The sequence below is a fragment of the Cupressus sempervirens genome, chromosome 8 (assembly GCF_028749045.1).
Source record: "Cupressus sempervirens isolate cs-2001-9-10 chromosome 8, ASM2874904v1, whole genome shotgun sequence".
Lineage (NCBI taxonomy): Eukaryota > Viridiplantae > Streptophyta > Pinopsida > Cupressales > Cupressaceae > Cupressus > Cupressus sempervirens.
Genome location: NC_143125.1, coordinates 381,641,031 through 381,660,546, shown reverse-complemented (window position 1 = coordinate 381,660,546; position 19,516 = coordinate 381,641,031). Strand labels below are relative to the sequence as shown.

Here is a 19,516-nt window from a genome sequence, read left to right as displayed (position 1 = left end):
ATGATTTGGGATTCAAGTTTTGACCGGATATATATGTAGCATTCTGAGGATTTTGTTGTGGTATACCATTTGAGATTGGATGTAGTTATGATCAGAATTGTGCAGCCTACAGGTACAGCGATACTTCATAGCTTGACATGGGATCCAACGATTTGGTTGATGGATGAGTTGCATTTTGACACCTTGCTCCGCAGTGTGGTAGGATGTGTTTTCAGGTTGGGCTACAGAGCTACTTATAGATTTATTTGGGATCCTAGTATTGATTGCTTAAGGACAAGTAATCTCAAGGAGGGAGGACTATAATGTCCCTTTTTTGGGACATTAGGAATCCTTAAGTTAAATTCACAAAATATTCAATTTGACTTATGAGAGCTTAAAGCTGATTAATAAAATAGGTCAATAAAATATTATAAAGGGTGTAACAAGGTAACAAAGAAAGAAAAGGACAAAAGGATAGGAAAAAAGCTCAAGAGTCACATATGGGTCCTTAAAGAAGGATGAAGAGTTCATTTCAGCTACGCTTGGATTTAAGATTGATTTTTTGGTTTCTCTTTCGAGAACTTTGGGAGGCTGCTAGTTTCCTCTTGTAGAAGTCTGGGGAAAGAAACCTTCAGGATTCTGTACATCGATTGGATGTAACCCCAATTCATCCTCTGCAGTGGATTCACGTCAAAATTCACATTTGACATTACAGGTGCATTTCATTGTTTTATTCCAATCTGACCGTATTCTTGGATTCAATTTGACTTATGAGAGCTTAAAGCTGATTAATAAAATGGGTCAATAAAATATTATAAAGGGTGTAAAAAGGTGACAAAGAAGGAAAAGGACAAAAGGATAGCAAAAAAGCTCAAGAGTCACATATGGGTCCTTAAAGAAGGATGAAGAGTTCATTTCAGCTACGCTTGGATTTAAGATTGATTTTTTGGTTTCTCTTTGGAGAACTTTGGGAGGCTGCTAGTTTCCTCTTGTAGAAGTCTGGGGAAAGAAACCTTCAGGATTCTCTACATGGATTGGATGTAACCCCAATTCATCCTCTACGGTGGATTCACGTCAAAATTCACATTTGACATTACAGGTGCATTTCATTGTTTTATTCCAATCTGACCATATTCTTGGATTTTAAGATTGGACTGGATCTTTGTTATTGTATTGCTGTTGTATAATGCAATAACATTTTGAGTAAATTCTATGAGTATTTGCTGGTTTATTACTGGTTATTTCTGCTGGTTTATTTGCAAAGATATATGTTTATACTCTGAAAACTATCTCTGAGAAAAATTGGAGATAATATCCTACTAGGGTATTATACTTATAGACAACTAACTAATTCTAATAATACATATATATACACACCACCAGGTAAGGAGAACTTTAAGACCATCAAATATTCACCAGCTTGCGGTCCTAAGTATTCAGTAGAAAGTGGCAGAGTTGCCAATTTTTGCCACAACATACAGGAACAACTGAAAATAGGCATTCCTATTCTATTTACTATCCTACAGTATGTTGCTATCTAAAATGCATAAAGTTATCAAGGCTAGAGAGCTTTAAGACCGTCAAATATTTACCAGCTTGTGGTCCTAACCATTCAGCACAAAGTGGCAGAGTTGCCAATTTTTTCCACAACATATAGGAACAACTTTAAAAAGGCATTCCTAATATATATACTATCCTATAGTATTTTTCTATATAAGATGCATAAAGATATCAAAGAGGCTGCAAATTAAACATCAACACAACAATCATTTACCCAATAATAAAATGCAGATACTCACCTGCACATTTTGCATATCTTCTGCTTGCAAAATCTCTGCTAACTTCAAGACAAGTTCAGCCTTGCTAGAAGATTCATCATCAATAGAAAAACAAACATCTATGTCACTTTTAGAAACGCCAAAAGCATTAGCACATGATCCAAACAGATGGAGATGAGCCCCTGGCCAATGTTTATTTATCAGCTTTTGCAAAGATGAGAGTAGTTGTTTTCTGTTGGTCTCTTCCTCCTCCTGTGGTTTCAGAGATTCACATAATGAAAGCAGCTGGGGAGTAAGCAATTCAAGATCGGCACAATATTGAAATTCTTTTCGTCTTATCTTCGTCAACTCTTGTCGTCGATATTGTTTACGCATGTTCAACTCTTCAGTGGTATTAGAATCAAGGTCCTGTAATCAAACATTAACAAGCACCTTGCCATAAATCATATACAACAATGCTCCACATGTCTTTGTAATGCATGACAAAATAACGTAGTCACACAAGAGATTACATCAAAATGTGCATAAATCTCACTGTTATCCTCTCCAAACAATGGAAAATATAGGAATAAAAGGCAACCCAATTAGGAACCCTCCAGATAGGAACATGTCCCATAGTAATGGAGGCAGGTACATGAGATAAAAAGGCATAGCAATTTATTGCATATGTAGATCAATCTCAAGATAATTCATAAGTACAGGTTTGCATCAGATGTGAACAACCCAATTGCTTCAGGGGAAAAGAAATGCAGATTTTAACGCCCAGCATTCCAATGCTTTATGAGAAGAGTGATTCAAGGAGAGGCTATTTTATTATACCTTGAGATTCTTAGTAACAATTCCACCAGGAAAAAGTATTAATAGTAAATACAGTATATCATAAATAGATTAATTTTATGGTAGCACATTAATCTATAAAAAGAGAATTGAACATAGAATGGCTGGTAAAAATATAGTGATGTCACAGAGGCAAAACGAGAAAACCAAAAAATGTAGTTATTGAGTTATTTTCCCCATATATAGAAAGCAAGACAGGATACTAGAGAGCAAATTTGAATCAGAATTGTGTTTCAGTGAATAAATTGAAGACTGACACAGTGTTGCATTAAAAACTAAACTTTTGGTTAGTGTACCATCTACAGCACTCTAGAAGCCTATGGTGAAATTAAAACCTCCTTAGAAAACCATTTCTTATATTGTGATTATTGTATTATTAATTTATAATTACTTGCTTGAATAGACAAAAACATCATTTTTGAAAAAGTTAAAAATTACCTAGGGTAAAATCATGTTCCATTCCCTGTTTAATATTCAGTATCTCAAAAAAATTCAATAGTAGGACAAGCAAAAAGGTTTCAGATTTCAGATTTCTGAGATTTAATATTCAGTATCTCAAGGTTTAAGAAATTAAGATTTGGCATTCTAAAATATCAAATTTATGATTCTTGAAAAATAATTGTAGAACTTATTTTCAGCTTCCCAGTTTTTGTTTACTTTTTGGTTTTCAATTCTTGTTATCAGACTCTTAAAAACTCTTGGCCTTACAGAACCAGATATAAGATATCAATGATAATATGAAATTTGATAAAATTCTGCATTTGTAGCAAAAGAAATCATTAATACTGCCAAGTACAGCACCCACACTGCTCATGGACAGGACCCAATTAGGCACCAATACCATCTCAGGAAAATTTCTTGTCGCCACAATCTAACATTTGTAATTTTGATGGTAGTTAAGTTTGTTTCAAGGTTCCAACTTTTAGTTTTTTCTCATAGTTTTTTTGGAGGTCAGTCAGAAGGTGTTCTGCTGTAGCAATTAGGATAAATCACTTTAAAGTGGTAGTTAGTGTTGCCAAAAAAAGTCTAGCTATTTGTTAGTATTAAAAATGGTTATTTTAGGCACCAGCTCGTCTTAATTGAACTTATTTTGGCATGCATGTAATCTACTTAGCTTAGTTAGTGTAATGGTAATTGTATATCTAATAATGAAAAGAGAGTTTACAATATATAGGCAATTACAATACAATGTTTCTAAAATAGACAAATGTAAACAAAAGTCAGAAATAGAAACTACTTAAACAAACTAAGATGACGATTATAAAATATTATAATATTCAATACCCTCCTTAATAGTCATAGTTCCAACAACCTAGAAAAGTCAATCTGCAGGTCTCTTGCTCACAAATGCATCGAAGGCCACTAATGCATAGAGAAAACTGCTGTCTCATCATCATAATGCTCTTCGATATAAATCTGCTGCTGAAACCCTCTCTCTGATTCTGTAAAACATCTGAAAACGACCAAGATAACCAACAAGCATAGACACCACGAACAGCTTCACAAACTGAAACCCTGATTGTGAGGAGAAAATTGCAAAACAAGAACCGCCTCAGAAAAACAGCTATGATTTTGTTGAGAAATTCGCCTAAAATATTTGCAGATGAGCACTGGGCCCCAAAATAGACTGCAAAATGCCATGAACTCTGGAGAAAATCACCAAAACCTAAAATAAAATTTGTCAAAAAAAATCAAAAAACCCTAAGACCAACAACACTAGGCATGATTTTTTTGTCAAAAATTTAACCCAAATACGATTGTTTAGGAGAAAACTGAAAAAAAAGACATTTTTTTAGTAGGAAAAGGATCAAAATCAGACAAGGTATTTTAGGAGAAAAATCAATCAAAACACAAAAACTAAAAAACTCAAAAATTGATACATCAGTAATGAATTTTTGTGGGAAAAGGTCAAAAAAACCCTTGTAGAGAAAGATCCCATGATTTTTAGGAAATAATCAAATTAAACCCAAATATAATTGGGGTGGGGGGGGATATTTACCTGTTCTTTCTCAAACATAATATTCAGAACTCAAACATATGAAAATGTGTTACAAAACCAACAATATAAAACCAATAAATTTTCATAAAGTACCTTAAAATATGTTATTGTATTAGACCTCACCAATATAATAACTAGCATTCAAAATCCAATCTTAAACACAGTTTTACAGCCAGATTGGAATAATAAGGAAAAAACCTATAAGCACACACAAGACACCTGATGTGATGTCTCTGCAGACAATGGGTTTGCGTCCACTATCTACCGGCATGACGGGCTACGTCCTCATGCTAGATAAAAGTCGAAGCTTTCTGAATAACTCTCACAAGAGAGAAACTGAAATTTGAATCATAAACCAAGCATGTCTGAATGAATGAGCCTCTCTTCTTTTAATCCACAAAGTTGTGACTCTTCGACTCCCCTCCTAGCTTTTTGTCTTATCCCTCCTTGTCACCTTTACTTTATAATATTAAATTGCCCCTTTTTATTCACGCTCTCATAGACAATTTTAATATTATATGAATATGTCTTTAAATCTTCTAATGTCCCAAAAGGAGACATTACAAAATTTGATTACCCATTACAATAGCAACACCATAAAAAAAAAATTGTCGGAAAAATCACAAAACCCTACAGCAAATAAAGAACCCATGATTTTTGATGGAAAAAACTGGTTAAAAAAAGAAAAACCCAGAATTGAGAAAATCTAGAAGCAACCCATTAAGAATTTTGTGGTAAAAAATTAGAATATCTTCCATGTCCTTACATTTAATATAGAAAACTTCGTTTTCGAGAAAAAACATTGAAACCCACAAAATAAAACCAGCTCGGCCTTCACAAAACTAGGATCTGCAAACCTTTTGCAAAATCATGATCTACAAACCCTTCGACTTCATGCGCAAGAAAAAGATGATGCACAACCACAATTTTGAGGAAAATTTGGAAAAAAAAAACTTTTCTATTTATTATGAAAAAATCATACGAACACTTCCATGACTTGTTGTGGAGAAAAATCAAAAAACCTAGAAGACCATGATTTTAGGACAAAATCATTCAAAATCATGCAAAACCCATCACAGAAACCTTTATTAAGAAAAGCACCACACTTTGTGGTAAAATACCCAAAAAACAACCAAACTTCATCACACAATAAAACAAGAATGTACTTATGCAAAAAATTGGCACATGCAACCCACAAAAAGAAAATGCGAGCAACATGCAAGAACATGCAACCCACATAACCCTAGGCCTCCCGCTCTGATACCATATAATGGTAGTTGTATATTTAATAATGAAAACTAAGTTTACAATATACAAGCAATTACATTACAATGTTTTTTAAGGAGACAAATGTAAATAGAAGTCAATTGTAGAAAGTACCTAAACAAACTAAGATGACCATTAAAGAAACATTACATTATTTAATATTTAGGTCACATTTTCCTAAAATCATAGTTTAGAACATTAATCTTGGTTCATTGAGTGCGTTGAATTGGTTCAAGGGTAGAGAAATCAAGTTTTGATGAAAATGGGAAGCCAACAGTTCTTTGATTTGTGACTTTAAGGAGAAATAAGGCAATTGTTTCAAGATTTAGTACATGAAAATGTGCAGAGTAATAATGCCTTGTATTACAGCCACCATTGCAATGAGTCATTTTGCTAATGCTAATGACCAAGAGAGAAGAGCCTACAATTAACTCTACCACCGTGATGAGTCAGCCACTAAGCCTCCCAGAATCTGCAAAAACCTCTAACCAAAAATCATCACAAAATATGCAGCCTAATGTTGGATAATAGAACAAACTCAGAACAACGGCTACAATCTTGAGAAAAACTCAACAAACCCTCCAAACTATTGCAGATGAGTAGGATGACCAAATCAAACTACAAGATACCATGATTTGAAGTTAACACAACATTCTTTTTCCCAAAAATGGTAAAAACTAAAAGTTGCAAAATAGAAACCCCTCACATAAAATCCCCCAAAATAAATTGTTGAGGAATGTTATTAAAACCCTCCCATAATATGATCTTATCAAAAGATATAGGAGGCCTTCTACTAAGATGCTTCAGATGAAGATTTTGTGGCTGCTAACTATTTCTTGCAATCTTTCTTCATCTGACCAAACTTGTCACAATAATTGCATTGAACACTCTTCTTTGATAATGTTGAAGGTTCACTTGACCCTTTCGACTAGGAGAATTGAGGTTAACCTGTATTCTTGTCTGAAGCTTTGCACTGGGAAGGACACTTATTCAGAAAAGGAGGAGCTTGCATGAGTACGAAACTTTTGCTTCCATCAATCCTACTATAGAAGTTTGGTGCAAAGATCAAAGAACATTAGAGAAACACTAGTAGAAGTAATATTAAGCATCTCTTGTAACACTCGTAGAATCGGGGCAGGCTTTTCAATGTGATCACTACCGTATCTTCTTCCTCCATCTTGTAGCCAATTGGTGACGGATGCCCTTGATTTTCGTAAGAAGTGCCTGGAGAGACATCATGTCTCCCATCATTATAGAAAACAACATATTCTTTGAAAAGAAAGCTTGGCTCTTGTCAAACGTCTCAAGATCCTTCAAAGATGTCCCAATTCTCTTTAGTTGTTTTACTCAAAAGCACCTTGGGGAGTTGATCATCTGTAACTGAAAGTTTGATCGGCATGACAACTTCCCAATTATCTTCTTCCCATTTAGCCTGATCTAACTAAGTTTAAGTAGGACAGGTCTCCTTACCCATAACTATCTTATTAAGACAGTGATATTCAAATATCATCATCATGCACTACTTCCTAGTGGTGTAATTGTGGCTATTAAAGATTTAATTTCCCTCTAAAATAATTTTGGTCAAATATAGCATCACAAAAAAATGAGGTAGACCTGGATACAAAAAATTGAACAAGCTGGAAAAAAATCAAACTATGGGGACCCTGAAAAATAGGAAAAGAACATCAAGATGTTTTTTGGAAAATTTTAGAGAACCCTAACTGGGTTTAACGGTTGGAAAATCTAACTTCCAAAAAATACATAAAACTTCAATTTCTAAAATTCTAATTTTTCGATTTTAGGGTTTCAAAAAAAAATATTATTGCCTCTAAAATTGTGCCTAAAGACTCATGCAAGGGTGCCGAAAAATCTGGATATGCAGACACATTTTTCAGTGGTATAAACATCAGAAGAACCCCGGCAATTCGCCATTGGAAATCAAAAAAAATTGTGAGGCAGAGAAGTTCTGTGCAGTCTGAAGAGAAAAAAGCGACCAGAAAACCCATGCTTCGCGGCCAAAAATCACCAGGAAAGAAATCACATGCAAGTTTTATGGTCACAAATCATGATTTTCATCTCTCGTGTTTAATTTTGAATCACATTTTTTGCCATTATTTATATCTGCTTTAATGTCACAATCTTTAGGCAGTAAAAACTGCCAACAGTTCCTGTATTTCCAAAAAAGACACAACCTTGGGCTAGAAAGCAGCTCACAAATCTCATTGGAACAAAGAACCCTAGATGGGGTTTGCAGCAGACTGCAAATAATGTTGAAAATATTTTACTAATTTCAGCCCTTAAAGAATTTTGTCTTTTGTCCAGAAACAAATTCACCATTCAAACAATAAACAATAGAAAAAATTGTATTAACAAATCATTCAAACAAATAGAGATTAGCAACAATATAAAAAAATGCTAACTAAAAAGCAAAGTTGTCTAATTAAAGACGATGTCTAAAAAAAGAACAAATTAAGAGGACTAAAAATAAAGCCTAAATGACAATTAACTAAGATTCTAGAATAATGAGCTAAATATAGCAAGAACCTAGGCTACTAAAAATATTTTAATATGACTAACAAAAGGACATGAATAGAATCTATTACAGGATTGCTACATTTCACTTAAATGAAGAGCACTTCAGAAATTTATCCTCCAAATGAGGGTGTAATGTGGTGAATATTATACCCTTTCAAGCCTAAAAAAGTTATATTTCCCTCTTTCTTCTATTTAATACAAAATTAACATTTAAGAATTGTCATTTAATTGAAACATTGCTTTATAGATTGGGATTGTCTTGATGTACAAAACTCAATGTTGTGGCTTTTTCAATGACACCTAGGGACACCACCCACACATCCCCCCCCCCCCCCCCCCCCCAAACCTCTAAAGTACCCGTCCCCAAAACATCCTTGCATCCGATACTTGGTCAATAGTTTTGATTCATGTTGAAATTTTGCTACGTTAAAGTATTTTAATTGGTATGTTATGCTGAAACATCATTTCATAACTAGCATTTTAAGTTCTATTTGCATAGTATATAGCACCCCCTGCCCCCTATATAGCATTTCAAGATCTATATGTATAGTATATAGCATATTCAAAATTAAAAAGCAAATTAATTTTTCATATTATGAATGAAAAATAAAAACAATATCCTCTATTGCTGAACAAATTTCTTTACTTTCCATTACACATAGATTTGAAGCTACTAGTTGGGCTATCCCACAGATTTGCAAGAGTTTGTTTGTTGTCAAGGAGATCATAAAGGCAGATTTCTTTAGGCAAAGTAGGTTTTCTTTATTTTTTTGTTTGTTTTCCAATAGATTAATTGACAAGTTGTAACTTATTTTCTTTTAAACTTTTTTATTTGTTTTCATTTGAAATGGGGCATTGATGTCCTAGCAACTCATACATATTGTATGTTCAATGATGTCAATAAGGATGGATTTCCTGAAAAATTGGATAACTAGCGTAGTGATTCCTGTTCACAAAAGTGGCAACATAAATAACCCTTCAAACTATCACACTATTATGAATAACCCCCTATTGGGAAAGCTCTTTGGTAGCATGGTTGAACACAAAAACAGCAAATGGGCTGAAATTGAAGGTAAAAGAGCCAAAGGGAAGGCTGGTTTCAAACAAAAACAAACTCAGGGTGAGGATGTTTTTTGCTGCTTTGCTGACTTAAAAAGGCTTCTGACTCCTTCCCACATAGCAAGTTGTGGGATAGATTGGAAGAGCTTAATATCTCTGTTGAGCTCGGGGTTGTTGTTCTTAGTCTATATGAGAAGGTCGTGACTAAAATCAGAACTACAAATAGGATGTCAAAGCACTTTGTCAGTGATATAAATGTCAAATAAAAGTTGTCCCCTTTTGCCTATCTTGCTTGGGTTGTATATCGATAAGCTACAAGAATGGTTAAACAAGAACACTGGCAACGGAGTTCAACTAGCTAAGTGTGTGATAAAGCTACTCCTATATACAAATGATCTCATTTTAATTGCTAAAACAGTTGATGATCTCAGGTAACACTTGAAAGCACTTGATGCCTTTTGTCATGAGGTTGGATTGCAAGTGAACACTAGTAAAACCAAAGTGATGATCTTCTCTTTGAAAAGAAATAGGAGAAAAGTAAACAATTTCCTTTTCGACAACCACCCTCTGGAGATTGGGAATAAGTATATGTATCTTGGGATCGATTTCCACAACAAACTTGTTTACCGCATAGGGTAAGAAGTTAACACATGTATAACACGATTCAATTCAGAACAGGTACTTTATTCATGTATGCACTTGCAAATTACAATCCGATTACAATGACTACAATGATCTCTCCATTATAACTCCTCCTTCCAAAGTCCATCTCAGACGTGTACATATGCCTTTCCAAATGGGTGACTCAAGCGTCACGCGCTCGTTCGGATACTACTCTACCCGTCGGCTACACTATACATTTTACTGACATCATCCCCCCCCCCAAAAGAAACGTCGTCTCCGGACGACAATTACAAAATATCTAAGACAAATTAACAACAAAATACATTAATTGACTAACTACAACAAGATAGATCTGTGTCTGTCGCATCACTTTCACATTCATCCTATGCCTGCACCAAACTAGTCTCCAACCCACGTTGCATCTGTAGCCTCTGCTAACACAATACTATCCCCTTAGCTGACCTTGATAGCCACCCGTGTTGCTTTCTCTGTTTCCAACTCCTGGTTACACTGAGCCAAGTGTTGCCATACTGCCTTCAACTGGATGATTAGCTCCTCCTGAGCTCTCTACGCATCCACCAAGACAGCTTCTCGGCCAACACCTACTCGTAGTGCCTCTGGTACACAAACAATCCATGCTTGCAGTAGCTTCAAGTCTTCTCAACTGGTCACACTTCACGACTGATATCCACAACGATTGGGGGTCCAGGGGGCAACGCCCCAGACAGGGTCGAGGGGCAGTACCCCTCGCCGCCAAGACCAAATTAGCACTCCGAAACCCACACAAAACTGCACGGAACACACCATTTCTGTCATTTTTTTCCAATTCCACACTCTTTCTGGCAACTACTTATGTCTACCCTTCCCTTTGGCATTATGCATTACTCATTCCGAACTGTTTCAATCTGTTGTCATTTTTTTTTTTTTGGTAACTCTTCCACATCCTCTTTCCTGCAGACCTGCTTTGTGAATCGGCTACAGCAATTCCTCTTCCTTTCCTGATACCCTTTGTACGGCTGTCCCAGCTTCTCCCTTGCCGTACGTTGTACGACCTTCTTCCCTTTCCTCTGGTCGCCCAATCCGTATGGAAAAGCCGTACGGTCTTCTTACGCTATTCCTTGGTTATGTTCTGGGCCGTATGGACATCAATGATTCTTTGTGTTTCGACTTGCCTTAGGACCATACGGTCTTTCTTTGTATCGTTCGCTATTCCACCATACGGTATGGTCTTTTCACTAGAGGTCGTACGGTCTATCTTTCATACGATACGGTATGGTCTAGTACGGTTTCATTTATAAACAAAACAAAAAACCTCAAGGCCGTAAGGTCACTACTCTTCATCGTACGGTATCATAGTACGGGCTTATATCTCCAGCCTATGCAAGTTTTTTAGGCCATACAGTCATCCTTTTAGCTCTCCTCTGTCTCTCTCAGGTCGTACGGTCTTCCATTTAGCTTCCCTGTGTCTCCAAGGGTCGTACGGTCTTTCATTTCACTCTTCTTGGTCTTCTTTTATAGTCTCCTAGGGGCAGTATGATCTTTTCTTAGTCTTTTCCAGGCATCAACAGCCGTACGGTCCTTTCTTTTCATAATTTACAACTTTATTACTTTAAGGTAGTATAGTATTATATATATTTTTAACTTTGCATTACAAAGCTCGAGTCCGTACGATCATAAAGGAAGGTCGTACGGTCATAAAGAACTCCTTTTTCAATTCTTTTTGAACTCACTTTATTAAAATTTCCTCCCTTTATTATCATTTTGTTATTTTGCTCCATTTTCTGCATACTTTTCATCTGATGATGTTTTCTATAGTCGTACTACAGGCCTTTGTTCCTCCAAAATTTCAATACGTTTTATGCTTCATCTTTCATTTTATCACTTCATACCTTTACAGTTTATCACTTGATTTTTTTAACTATATTCGGCTTTAATATTATACATATGTACATTATTTACATTATTTACAGATATCTTTTCTTTGTTCATTCCCTTGCGCACGGAGGATCCTTCCTTTCCCTATATATTTTCAACTTTGATCCATTTACGGCATCTAGTATTTCTTTTTTGTCCACTGTCCACAATTTAATTGCTCCGTTATATCTAACTTCCCGTATCTTATACGGTCCAACCCATTTAACTTTAAATTTCCCAAGCCTTATTTAATTTCGTCCATTATACTTTAGTACTAACTAACCAAGTTGAAATCTGTTTAATTTTAAACATTTCTAACGCCATACCTTCCACCTATTTTGTGCAACTTCCACGGCCCATGCTGCATAGTTCTTATTCCTTCGGTACGGCCGCTTGCATACAGGTACCGCACCTTCAATTAATGGTATCCGATGGACACATAGTTCTGGTGGTACTCCTTTCAAGTCCTTATACGTCCAAGCAAAAACATCTTTATACTCCATGAATATTTTGAATGTTGCCGCCTTCAATACTGGGATCCAATCATCTCCTACAAGAATGTTCTTCGGATTTTCCTCATCACCCAAGTTCATTGTTTTCACTGTCGGCTCTTCATACTTTATTGGTTTATCTTTACTGAACGTATGGGCAAGTGTTTCATCCACCTGCGCTTCTCCCTCCTTCAGTTCACTGTACTCCTTCGGGAACTCATGGCCTTCTTTTCCTTCCTCGATACTCAAAATATTGCAGCTCAGAAAGACCTCATAATCTTCCATTTGCCAATGTAGCAATCCGTTTACTGAGTCTAGGTCGTCATCAGTTGACCCTCCTATTCTCAGCACCCCTTCATCATCTGGTTCCATCCTCCTTTTCCCTTCGTCATCACTCTCGCCACCGCCTTTTGAGTCCGAAGACGCAACTTCTTCTCCTACCATCTGTGTATGCAAATCGATTATAAATCTCCTACCTCCCTTCTCCATTGACAGAGTATTCCTTTTCCAATCATGCTTTACCTTAGCTTGCACCAACCACCCCCGTCCCAAGATGGCATTGTACCCTCTTCTCTTTAATGGAATGACTACAAAATCTAGTAAAAATGGTTGTGTCCCAATTGTTATCGGCTGCGCCATCAGAGTGCCCAAGGGTTTTATCCCATGTTGATCTGCTTTAAGTAACTAAAAGGTGAGTGGCCATAGTGTTGGTTGTCTAAGTTTCTTCCAGATATCCTCCGGCATCACATTCACTCCCGATCCTCTTTCTACTATTGTATCTGTTAGCACCGTACCCAAAATGCCCATCTCCACCACTGCTGGATGTCTACCTGTCATAAGTGCTAGTAACATCAGATCTGTTGCTGTTACTAGCACTTATGACAGGTAGACATCCAGCAGTGGTGGAGATGGGCATTTTGGGTACGGTGCTAACAGATACAATAGTAGAAAGAGGATCGGGAGTGAATGTGATGCCGGAGGATATCTGGAAGAAACTTAGACAACCAACACTATGGCCACTCACCTTTCAGTTACTTAAAGCAGATCAACATGGGATAAAACCCTTGGGCACTCTGATGGCGCAGCCGATAACAATTGGGACACAACCATTTTTACTAGATTTTGTAGTCATTCCATTAAAGAGAAGAGGGTACAATGCCATCTTGGGACGGGGGTGGTTGGTGCAAGCTAAGGTAAAGCATGATTGGAAAAGGAATACTCTGTCAATGGAGAAGGGAGGTAGGAGATTTATAATCGATTTGCATACACAGATGGTAGGAGAAGAAGTTGCGTCTTCGGACTCAAAAGGCGGTGGCGAGAGTGATGACGAAGGGAAAAGGAGGATGGAACCAGATGATGAAGGGGTGCTGAGAATAGGAGGGTCAACTGATGACGACCTAGACTCAGTAAACGGATTGCTACATTGGCAAATGGAAGATTATGAGGTCTTTCTGAGCTGCAATATTTTGAGTATCGAGGAAGGAAAAGAAGGCCATGAGTTCCCGAAAGTAACTGAAAGGTGAGTGGCCCAAGGGTTTTATCCCATGTTGATCTGCTTTAAGTAACTGAAAGGTGAGTGGCCATAGTGTTGGTTGTCTAAGTTTCTTCCAGATATCCTCCGGCATCACATTCACTCCCGATCCTCTTTCTACTATTGTATCTGTTAGCACCGTACCCAAAATGCCCATCTCCACCACTGCTGGATGTCTACCTGTCATAAGTGCTAGTAACATCAGATCTGTTGCTGCTGCCGTGGCTGTTTCCTTACTATTCTTTGATTCCTCCGTCATTCTCAGGGATGGTGTCATATTAATAATAGTCGTACGCAACTATGGCATGGTGAGAAGAAGATCATTTAATTTAATTGGCACTTCCATTTGCATTATCTGTTTCACCATGTTTTGTTCCGCCAAGTTTCTTTTCGGAGTTTGAGCAGTGTCTTTTACTTGTGACTTCTCTGCTTTCATCTGCTTCTCTATCTCTGTTCGGGCTTTTTGTAACCTCTCCTTCTCTTCTTCTGCATTCGGATATTTTGTCTTCCTCGCTGCTCCCGCGTGATTGCCAACACATTCTCATTACTTGTTTCAATACTTAATAAATTTACGCTTTGCTTTGGACATTTTGAATCTTCATGGTCCCCTGGACCACACCATCTGCACAGTAGCTGTGGCGTCTCTTTCGTAGTACAGTCCCTCGCGAAGTGACCCCAAAGATTACATGCTCGACACTGTATCATCGGTCGTCCATTCGCATCACATTGTATTCTACTCCGGCCTCCATTGTTATTGTTTCCACCCCTTCCACGTCTATTATTGTTTCGATATCCACCTAAAGTTGCATCATTGCCCGCGTTGTTGCTATTGTTCAATGCTTCCTGCATTAGTAACACGTGCTGATGTCCTTTTGTTTTCAAGTTAAACAGGCACTCTTTCAGGGAATGCCCCGCCACCTGGCAGATGTCACAAAACTGCTTCTTCGGGCATGAACCCTTCATATGGCCATCCTCCTTGCAATCTGTACACCACAGTTCTCCTTTTACAGTATCCGGATTCTTTTTCAAATTTTTGAATTCTTTCATCATCCGCAGCATGTCTTTTTGTAGCGCTTTCACCTTCTTGTTTGATTCCTTATCACTACTACTGCTCTCTGAGGATGAATCATCTGAATTAGAGGACTTATGTTTCTTCTTCTTACTCGTCTTCTGTTCGCTTTCTAAATCCATGGCACGAGCGTATGCATCGGTGTATGATGACGGTGGTACACTCTTCATTTTCTTTTTAAGAACCGGCCATAGCCCCTCCACGAACCACCGTTTTTTCAACCCATCCGCTGGTTGACTCTCCATCTTTTCTAAGGACTAGTGTCAAAAAACCAATCTATCGCCACACTCCGTAGGGTCGCTGGAAATTGTCTTACCCAATCATCCTCATCCGTCACACCATTTGCCGTCCATATGGTTTCACATGTTTTACAATGTCTGATAGGGTCTGCTGAACCATCACAGTGAAACTTGGGTAACTTTTCTTTAGGGCCAACCATCGTTACTTGTCTTTGATTCTGAAGTACTTGTGTACCCACGCTATTTTGAGCTCCCGCGCTGTTTTGTGCTCCCGCGTTCTTCTGTGCTCCCGCGATGTTCTGGACTCCTGCGTTGTTTTGTGCTCCCGTGTTGTTCTGGACTTCTGCGATGTTCTGGACAACAGTCTTGTTCCTAACGACCGTGTTGTCTGGTGACAAGTCTTCAAGTGATGTTCTATTCTCCGCCTGTATCCGTTCGTCCGGTGTATCAGGAACGAAGAGATCCCTCCACGCTCGTGCTCCCTCGGCACTCCGAGCCGTGCAAGTTGCTTCCCTTCCAATCGTGCACTCTCCCCTCGACGTATACAGGTTAAGGAATTCTTCCCTTGTTTCCTCCACCACATTCAAGCGTTGTCGAGTTTCTTCCAGCAATTCCTCAACACTCCTCAGCCTACTAGGTGAGTGAACTCCCTCCGTCTATGCCCCTTCACCCCTTCAGTGCTCCTGGGCAATCTGCTGAAGTCTCTGTCTGCGTTCTGCTGGCTGTGTTAAAATTAAAATTTCTCTTGTTGTACTTAGTTCATTCTTATCTTTCACCTTATTCCGATCTTTGTTTGGCAAATTCAGCATCAATCTTCATATCATTACTTCATTCCAGGTTCGTCTGGCAACGGCGCCAATGTTTACCGCACAGGGTAAGAAGTTAACACATGTATAACACGATTCAATTCAGAACAGGTACTTTATTCATGTATGCATTTGCAAATTACAATCCGATTACAATGACTACAATGATCTATCCATTATAACTCTTCCTTCCAAAGTCCATCTCGGACGTGTACATATACCTTTCCGAAGGGGTGACTCAAGCATCACGCGCCCGTTCGGATACTACTCTACACGTCGGCTACACTATACATTTTACCGACAACAAAACTCAGCTACAAAACATGTAGAACAAGAAGAATTTAGGGAGACGGAAAGCACTATATTCTTTACAATATAGGTATAGGAATGTAGAGTTACAGGATTGAAAACCAAGAAGATACATTTTTTTTGTTGGTTACCCCGGTGATACTCTATGAATGTGAGATTTGGGAAAGCAGCATGTCAAATGAAAAATGGAGGCAAGTAGAAAGAATTCAAAAACATTTAATCATCAGTAACCTCAAAATTAAAACAATTACCCTATGAAATCTTATTGGCTGAAAGAGGTATTTTTCCCTTTAGAGGCCTCGACAATGTGTCAGTTACTAAGCTATCTAAAGAAAACTCAGGCATGGAAAAACATCAATGGCCTAAATTGATCATAGAGGAAAGACTTAGCAGAAGAAAGAACACATGGGTGAAACAAAATGTCAAGTGGATGGAAAAATGGAATGTTAATATGCATGAATGTCCAAATAAGGATGAAATAAAAGAGATCGTAAAGGAAAAAATTGAGAGTCTCATATGGGCAAAACAAAATGGGAGCAAAAAAGATTATTATATCAAAGAGCTTAACCCCATGGGAGACCATAGGGAGAAAGCATACATAGGAGCAAATATCAAATGGGGAGCTAAAATGTTCATAGCACAGCTTAGGACAAGTTCTCATCATCTAAGGTGTGAAACGAGTAGATGGATTATGGCTAAGGAAGAATTGGAGGGAAGAATATGTTTATTTTTGTGAGATGGAGTGGTAGAGACAGAGTAGAATTTTATCATGGAGTGCTCAACATACAAGCACATTCAGTCTAGATATGAGGATATTCTTGAAGATGGCAATTTAGGTACTCTTTTTGAAGAATCGCAGCTAGACAGGACAGCAAAATTACTGATCAAAATTCATTGTCATAAAGTTTTTAAAGAAACAATTCAAAAGGCCTAATGGTTTGGCACCCTATTTTGGGGTGTGTTATTTCTTAGGGGTGCCCACTGACTGCTTTGATCTCACCGCCGTTATTAAAATATTCCATTCATTCAATCATTCCTCTAGATATCTATAACACATAATTTCTTAAAAATATATTAACTACTAAGTTGTACTTTTAATTATAATTTTTGTTTTCATGTTTCAATTTTCCAAATGTGTTGTCTATTGAACTTGATGTCATACGTATCACAATGGCAATTGGTTCTAGCTCCATGAGCCAAGCCAATCCCACTTCAAAACAAACCCAAACTCCCCTTTGGAAATATGACGAAATAATACAGCAGCTTCCAAGAATAGAGGGTTATGTTTGAAATTGTCATGAATATTAAGTTAGATATAAAAGCTCATAAAGTTAGGTGAAAGGCCATTTATAGAAGATCTTTGCACAAGGCATCTAGGATAAGATGATAATGGCATTCCAAAAAGAAAAGTATTAGCAAATCTTAAAGAGCAAGAAAAAACAGATCAAGAAGCAGGCCATAAACCAAATCATCCTTTGCTAAAGAGAGGATCTTGGAGGATGGAACTCCCTCAACCACCTCCTCATTTTCAACCTATAGAGAGCCATTCATTTTTGTCCCCACCTAAACAAAAACTTCTGGCATATACAGATTAGAGATCAAAAGCGCTGTTGGTAATGGCATTTCATAACAAATCTTGCGAATAGTTGATCAACACATGGTGAGATGTGTCTAATCATAAGGATTGGCATTCAATGTTGTTTGATCCCATATTAGCAATAAATGGTGAAATCAATTAATGACTTCCAAAGGAATACAAGGGCTCAAGTTTTAAGGTGGTGCAAAGCAATATATTGGAAAAGGAGGTGAAATTTGTGGAGAACTACTTGAAGGCCATAAGGGATTTGTGGGTCAAAACAAGGGTATCCATCCTTTCTAAGGGATGGAAAGATGCAAAAAAGTAATGATCAATGTTATTTAAGGGTCCCCTAAAAGCGCATTTATGAGAGCAATGGATTGTGAAGGGAAGGTGAAGGACGGTGCATTTATTACTAATATTCTTTGTGAAGCCATTAGGGAATGTGGATCCTTGAAATGTTGTGCAAAATATAATAATGCAAGAAATCTAGAGCAATTGAGTTATTGGTTGAGGAGCATTATTCACACATTTTTTCAGCACCTTGTGTTGTCCACCCCTAAACCTTATGTGTTACGAAAATTTGGCAACAAATTTGATTGGATCAAACAAGTGTATGTGAGGTAAAAGAGATCCAATAGTTCATCACCAAGCACCATATCGCAAGGCATATTTAGAAATTAGAACGCTCTTAGCAATCAAATTTGTTGTAGGTAAGTTATATTAAAAATATGTTTTACTTTAGCAAACATTTTCACTTTACTTTGGTTTTGATATTTATATTTTAGATTTATTATTTTGATGTTCAAATAAGTTGTTGAAACTCATTTTGCCTCAAACACAATTGTATTAGGCGGCTTGTAAAGGCTCCTGTGACAATTTCTAACATGGTCATCATCTCAAATTGATCCTTGTGGAGGCAATCTAGCACTACAAGTGCAACAAAGATTAAGAAAATGATATTTGATAGCATTTCATTGGATCGTGTTGAGTATCTCCTTAGTTCACTCAAATATCCCAACAGGATATAATCTCCACATTTTTCTTAGAATAATTTTTAGAACGTAAACAGATAAATGATGCAATGTAAACCAGCAATATAACCAATAAAATTCTCATTAAAACGCCTCAGAATATGTAATTGCATTATACATCAGCAATACAATAACCAGATATCCAGTCCAGTCTTAAATACAGAAAATATAGTCAAATTGGAAATAACGATAAAGTGCACTTGTAATCCCAATTGTGAATTTTGATATGAATCCACCACAAAGATGAATCGGAGCTACATCAAATCCACCCAAGAAGAGCCCGAAGGTTTCCATCTTCAAGATCCTCAACAAGAGAAAGCTAGCAGCTTCCCAATGTTCTCCAAAGAGAAACCATAAAATAAGTCTTAAATCCAAGCTTGCTGAAAATGAACCCCTTCTATTTCTCTTATGCTCTTCATATTCCTACTCCTACCTTTTTGTCTTTTTCGCTCTTTGTCACCTTTTAACTC

The 19,516-nt window shown here is 37.2% G+C and overlaps 1 protein-coding gene across 1 annotated transcript in view; it reads right to left on the bottom strand.

Annotated features, from left to right (window-relative positions):
* The window catches only part of LOC149542896 (Nucleotidyltransferase family protein), a 129,459-nt gene that overhangs the window by 67,765 nt on the left and 42,178 nt on the right, over positions 1-19,516 (bottom strand). Inside the window, exon 2 of the mRNA XM_089797814.1 lies at positions 1,779-2,165. Coding sequence (XP_089653940.1) covers positions 1,779-2,165 — 387 coding nt within the window. The remainder of the gene's footprint in view (positions 1-1,778; positions 2,166-19,516) is intronic.